The sequence below is a fragment of the Dipodomys ordii genome, unplaced genomic scaffold, assembly GCF_000151885.1.
Source record: "Dipodomys ordii isolate 6190 unplaced genomic scaffold, Dord_2.0 Scaffold103, whole genome shotgun sequence".
Lineage (NCBI taxonomy): Eukaryota > Metazoa > Chordata > Mammalia > Rodentia > Heteromyidae > Dipodomys > Dipodomys ordii.
This window is the reverse complement of record NW_012267319.1, coordinates 2693580-2700066: the sequence shown is the minus strand read 5'-3', so window position 1 is coordinate 2700066 and position 6487 is coordinate 2693580. Positions and strand designations below refer to the sequence as shown.

Below are 6487 nucleotides of genomic sequence, written 5' to 3'. Positions count from 1 at the left end.
CTTCAACTCAAGGCGAGCGCTCTACCACTTGAGCTACAGCGCCACTTCCGGTTTTCTGGTGGTTTATTGGAGATAGGAGTCTCACGGTCTCTCCTGCCTGGGCTGGCTTTGAACCACGATCCTCAGATCTCAGCCTCCTGAGTAGCTAGGATTACAGGTGTGAGCCACCAGCGCCCGGCTATAGGAGTCTTATAAATTTGTCATCCCAAGGTTTGTTCCAATCCTTGATTCTCAGATCTCAGGCTCCTCAGTAGCTGGTTTTCATATCTTTCTGCTCTACTTTTTGTGTTAGATTTTTTTTCTGTAAATCTGGCTGAAAGCAGCCAGGAAAAGCAGTGCCACAGCCTGAATGCTGGGCTGCCTTGAAATTTCTTCAGCCAGATTAATTAATCCATTGCCCTTAAACTCAGTTTCACACAAAGTCTTAATTCCCAATAGTGTCCTTTTGCCTATCCTTTTTTTTTTTTTTTGGTCGGTCATGGGGCTTGAACTCTGGGCCTGGGCACTGTCTCTGAGCTCTTCAGCTCTACCACTTGAGCCACAGTGCCACTTCCTGTTTTCTGGTGACTAATTAGAAATAAGAGTCTCATGGACTTTCCTGCCCTGTCTGGCTTTGAGCTGTGATCCTCAGATCTCAGCTTCCTGAGTAGATAGGATTACAGGTGTGAGCCACCAGTGCTAGGCTTGAGCATAATCTTATTCCAATTTTTTTTCAAAAATTTTTTTTGGTCGGTGATGGGGCTTGAACTCTGGGCCTGGGTGCTGTCCCTCAGCAATTCAGATGAGCATAATCTTTACTGTCATATTTTTACTTTTATATTTTTAAAGGGAAGAGTTGTCATTTTTATGATAATAAAAGGAAAGTTGCAGTAAACATTGATACAAAATTTCAAGAACCTTGTTTTGTATTTTTGCTGCTTCTAGGGTTTGAAATCAGGGCCTGGACATTGCCTCTGAGATTTTTGCTTAGCAGTGCTTGAGCCACACCTCCACTTCTGCCTTTTTTGGTGGTTAATTGGAGATAAGAATCTGATGGAGTTTCCTGCTAAGGCTGGCTTTTGAACCTCAATCCTCAGACTCGGCTTCTGGGTCGCTACCCAGCTGCAAGCAAGAATTGCATAAGAAAATACTGTGATAGAATTTTTTTTAAAAACAGGCTTTAGAAACAATTTTATGTCTTTTAAAGCCATTTAGAAATAGCTACCTAGGATTTCTCCTACAATACTTCTTTACTTACGTCCTACTCAGTGTCTGCCCCTGTTATTCAGTGTCTTCTCTGGCAGTATCCTAATGCAGACTAGCCACTGGAGATAGCAGTCTCCTTTTCCTTAAATGCTACTCTGTGTGAACTGCAGGTTAGGTTGCTACTTTGCTCAGGAAGACTCCTGTCTTCACTAAACGGATGAATTCAGATCTTTGGGATATCCAAAAACTCCAATGCATCAGTATTACAACATATTCTTTTCTAAGACTGGAATTCATTTTTTTAAATTTTATTTTCTTGTAAAGATGTGGTACAGAGGGATTACAGTTACATCAGTAAGGTAATGAGTACATTTCTTTCTTTCTTTTTTTTTTTTTGGTCGGTTGTGGGGCCTGAACTCTGGGCCTGGGCGCTGTCCCTCAGCTCTTCAGCTCAAGGCTAGAACCCTACCACTTGAGCCATAGCCTCACTTCCAGCTTTTTCTGCATATGTGGTGCTGAGGAATCGAATCCAGGGCCTCATGCATGCAACGCAAGCGCTCTAACACTGAGCCACCTTCCCAGCCTAATGAGTACATTTCTTGTTGAGCAGTGTTACCCCCTCCTTTGTTTTTCTCCTGCTGTCACACCTCTCCCACTTCTCCCTCCCATGGAATTTACTTTTTATGTAAGAGTTATGATTAATAAGTTTTTTATTGTGAAAATGCTGTACAGAGGGACTACAATTACACAAGCAAGGTAATGAGTATATTTCTTATCAAGCATTGTTGCCTTATCCTTTTTGTTTTTCTCCTACCATCTCTGCCCTCCCATCTCCATCACTACCCCCACCAAAGTTGTAAAGTTCGTTTTCGACATAGCATCTTGTACATCTCATTGTTGCAATGGGTCCACCTGTATGCCTATTTAAACAATTTGTTTTTTCCCTTCCCCTCCCCAAATTACACCAATATCAAATACAGTGAAAACAGGGGTTATACCATGGGAAAAGAGTTTTTAAGAACTAGTTTTTATTTGCAGCTGTTTTCTGTAATTTTGTAAACAGTTCTTCTTTAGAAAATGTCTTTATAATAGAGCAAATCTAGCAGATATATTGAGGATGAATGCTGTTTTCCTGATTTTCTTTTTAATTATTGTTAATGAATTTAGGAGAAGCTGGCTCTTCGACAACAGCTGATTGAAGCCAAACAGCAGCTCCTACAACAGGCCGAGTATTGTACAGAAATGGGAGCGGCCGCCTGCACCCTCCTGTGGGGTGTCTCCAGCAGCGAGGAAGTTGTCAAAGCCATCCTGGCTGGAGTAAGTGTGACCAGTGGCTCTCTGGATGCTGTCTAGTGTGCTTAAGGAGACTTTCTGTCTCCTAAGACATCTAGAGACTGCTACCCCTTGGGTTTTAGTTCACTTATTAGACTGTCATCAAATGCCTCCTGTGGTCACCTAGAGGGGTGAACCTGGTGCTCTGAGGATATGTAAAATGAACGGAATGGAATATTGTCACCTTTTCCCTAGCATTCATGGCTATTTGTTGATATATTAACCCCGTCAGTGATAACTTTATTCATAAAGAGAGTGATGAAGTTTAAAGTGCTTATATATATATATATATATATATATATATATATATATATATTATCTCTTGGGAAATGAATATTTATTGTATGTTTTGATTGGTCATGGAACTTGAACTCAGGACGTGGGCCCTGTCCCTGAGCTTTTATGCTTTACCACTTTGAGCCATAGCTCTACTTCCGGTTTGTAGGTTGTTCATTGGAGATTAAGAGTCTCATGGCCTTTTCCTCACAGGCTAGTGTCAAGCTGAAATCCTCAGACTCAGCCTCCTGAGTAGCTAGGATTATAGGCATGAGCTATATCAGTGCCTAACTTGTGCAGGTTATTTTTGAGATAGGGTCTCACTTCCTGGGTGTGTGCCTGGACTGTGATCTGCCCAGTTTGGCCATGAAGACAGACTCTTGCCATCGAGGCCAGCTTTTTCCTGTGTGCTAGGGTCTGCGTGGGCTGCCCTTGAACTGTGATTCTACATCTCTCAGCCTCCCAAGTAGCCAGGATGAGAGGGGTGAACACAGTACCCACTTTCAGTGAGAACTTTTAATATGGAGGAAGAGATTTAAAAATACTACTTCTGTAATTAAACCAAAATCAGTCTTGTTGTATGTCTTGGAGTTTTTTTTGTTTGTTTGTTTTTGTCCATTGTGGGGCTTGGACTCTGGGCCTGGGCTGTGTCCCTGAACTCTTCAGCTTGAGCCACAGCACCACTTTGGTTTTCTGGTAGTTAAGTAGAGATAAGAATCTCCCTTCCTTCCTTCCTTACTTGCTTCCTTGCTTCCTTCCCTTCCTTCTCTCTCTTTCTTTTCTTTCTCTCCTTCCTTCCTTCCTTCCTTCCTTCCTTCCTTCCTTCCTTCCTTCCCTCTCTCTCCCTCTCTCCCTCTCTTCCCAAAAAAAAAATTAAAAAAAAACAAGAATCTCATGGATGTTCCTGCCCTGGCTGGCTTTGAACAGTGATCCTCAAAAGTCACTTCCTGAGTAGATTATAGGTGTTAGCCACTGGCACCTGGCACTTCTGTTTGTTTTTTTTTTAATGCCAGTATTGGGGCTTGAACTTAGGGCCTTAGGCACTGCTCCTGAATGTTTTTTCTCAAGGCTGGCACTTTGGCACTTGAGCCACAGGTCTTCTTCTAGCTTTTTTTTTTTTTAATGGTTAATTGAAGATTAGAGTATGACAGACTTTCCTCTCCATGTTGGCTTTGAACTGCAATCCTTCTTAGGTACAGGATTATTTGTATCCTGAACTTCTTCAATGTTTTTACATTGGTATCTGTGAAAAAGTATGACACCGTGTCAATCTTTTTGACAGGAAAAGGCTCTGAAGTTCTTCAGAATCACCGGTCAGACAATGGAGAGTTTTGTGAAGTCATTGGATGGCGATGTTAAAGAGCTGGATTCTGACGAAAATCAGTTTGTTTTTGCACTGGCTGGAATTGTAACAAGTAAGTTATTATTTTCAAATGTAGTGACTTTTACATGGGTTCGTAGTTACAGTTACCGTGTGTGAAGACAGCTCTAAGGAATGCTTTTGGATACCCATGCTGAGCCTGTACCCTGGAGATTGACTGCAGAGGTGAGATTGATACCTGTGTGTGAGATAAGTCTCATGGACTTTTCTGTCTAGGCTGGCTTTAGACATGATCCCCAGATGGCAGCCTCCTAAGTAGCTAGGATTAAAGGTATGAGCCACCAGCAAACTGCTGGTTTTTGTTCATTTGTTTTTCCTCTTGCCAGTTCTGGGTCTTGAACTCAGGGGGCCCTGGCACTTTCTCTGAGCTGCTGCTTCTTCTTTTTTTTTTGTTGGTCGTGAGGCTTGAGCTCTGGGCCTAGGCGCTGTACCTCAGCTCTTCAGCTCAAGGCCAGTGCTCTACCACTTGAGCCACAGTGCCACTTCTGGTTTTCTGGTGGTTAATTGGAATAAGTCTTATGGCCTTTCCTGCCCAGGCAGGCTTTGAACTGCAATCTTCAGAGCTCAGGCTCTTGAGTAGCTAGGATTATAGGCATGAGCTACCGGCACCCCTGGAAAAAGCTCATCTTAACAGAAAATTAAGCTAATCTTTTGTCATTGTATGGTGAATGATAACAAAGTCAATTCTTCAGGCCAAGATATCAAAATTAAAGTCTCTATGATATAAAACAAATAAGAACAAATATTGGCAGGTTGACAAATACTGCTCTCTCTGTGTAGGAGTTGATTTGCACTCATTTAAAACTATAGTTTGGATTTTAGTTACTGCTACTTAGTGAATGGTACCATGGCATTTTTTGTAATAGTAGCAGATCTATGATGCAAGACCTCATTGCTTAATAGTTTTCTGTGCTGGGGCATGTTGCCTGCTATGGACAGTATGGGTTAGCTCACAAGTCTGCAGTTGGACAAGAACTTGGGAGGCAACTTGCTGCTGTCCTGCAGCACCTGTGGTGGCCTCCGTGGGGAGGACCACAAGTGTGAGGGACGGAACAGCCTGGGGGCAGGAGGAGCACCAGAGTTGTGAGGGATAGAACACTGCAGGGAGCACCTCATTGTGAGGGATAGAACTGCAGGGAGCACCTCATTGTGAGGGATAGAACAGTGCAGGGAGCACCTCACTGTGAGGGATAGAACACTGCAGGGAGCACCTCATTGTGAGGAATAGAACAGTGCAGGAAGCACCTCATTGTGAGGGACAGAACAGTGCAGGGAGCACCTCATTGTGAGGGACAGAACGTGCAGGGAGCACCTCATTGTGAGGGACAGAACTGCAGGAAGCACCTCACTGTGAGGGATAGAACACTGCAGGAAGCACCTCACTGTGAGGGATAGAACAGTGCAGGGAGCACCTCACTGTGAGGGATAGAACACTGCAGGAAGCACCTCACTGTGAGGGATAGAACAGTGCAGGGAGCACCTCATTGTGAGGGATAGAACAGTGCAGGGAGGACCTCATTGTGAGGAATAGAACACTGCAGGGAGCACCTCATTGTGAGGGATAGAACACTGCAGGGAGCACCTCATTGTGAGGGATAGAACACTGCAGGAAGCACCTCATTGTGAGGGACAGAACACTGCAGGGAGCACCTCATTGTGAGGGATAGAACACTGCAGGGAGCACCTCATTGTGAGGGACAGAACACTGCAGGAAACACCTCATTGTGAGGGACAGAACACTGCAGGAAGCACCTCATTGTGAGGGATAGAACACTGCAGGGAGCACCTCATTGTGAGGGATAGAACACTGCAGGAAGCACCTCATTGTGAGGGACAGAACAGTGCAGGGAGCACCTCATTGTGAGGGACAGAACACTGCAGGAAGCACCTCATTGTGAGGGATAGAACACTGCAGGGAGCACCTCATTGTGAGGGATAGAACACTGCAGGAAGCACCTCATTGTGAGGGACAGAACAGTGCAGGGAGCACCTCACTGTGAGGGATAGAACAGTGCAGGAGCACCCCATTGTGAGGGATAGAACACTGCAGGGAGCACCTCATTGTGAGGAATAGAACAGTGCAGGGAGCACCTCATTGTGAGGGATAGAACTGCAGGGAGCACCTCATTGTGAGGGATAGAACTGCAGGAAGCACCTCATTGTGAGGGATAGAACACTGCAGGGAGCACCTCATTGTGAGGGACAGAACACTGCAGGAAGCACCTCATTGTGAGGGATAGAACTGCAGGGAGCACCTCATTGTGAGGGATAGAACAGTGCAGGGAGCACCTCACTGTGAGGGATAGAACACTG

The 6487-nt window shown here is 44.6% G+C and overlaps 1 protein-coding gene across 1 annotated transcript in view; it reads left to right on the top strand.

Annotated features, from left to right (window-relative positions):
- The window catches only part of Hsf2bp (heat shock transcription factor 2 binding protein), a 61570-nt gene that overhangs the window by 30582 nt on the left and 24501 nt on the right, over positions 1–6487 (top strand). Inside the window, exons 5-6 of the mRNA XM_013027372.1 lie at positions 2353–2502; positions 4076–4208. Coding sequence (XP_012882826.1) covers positions 2353–2502; positions 4076–4208 — 283 coding nt within the window. The remainder of the gene's footprint in view (positions 1–2352; positions 2503–4075; positions 4209–6487) is intronic.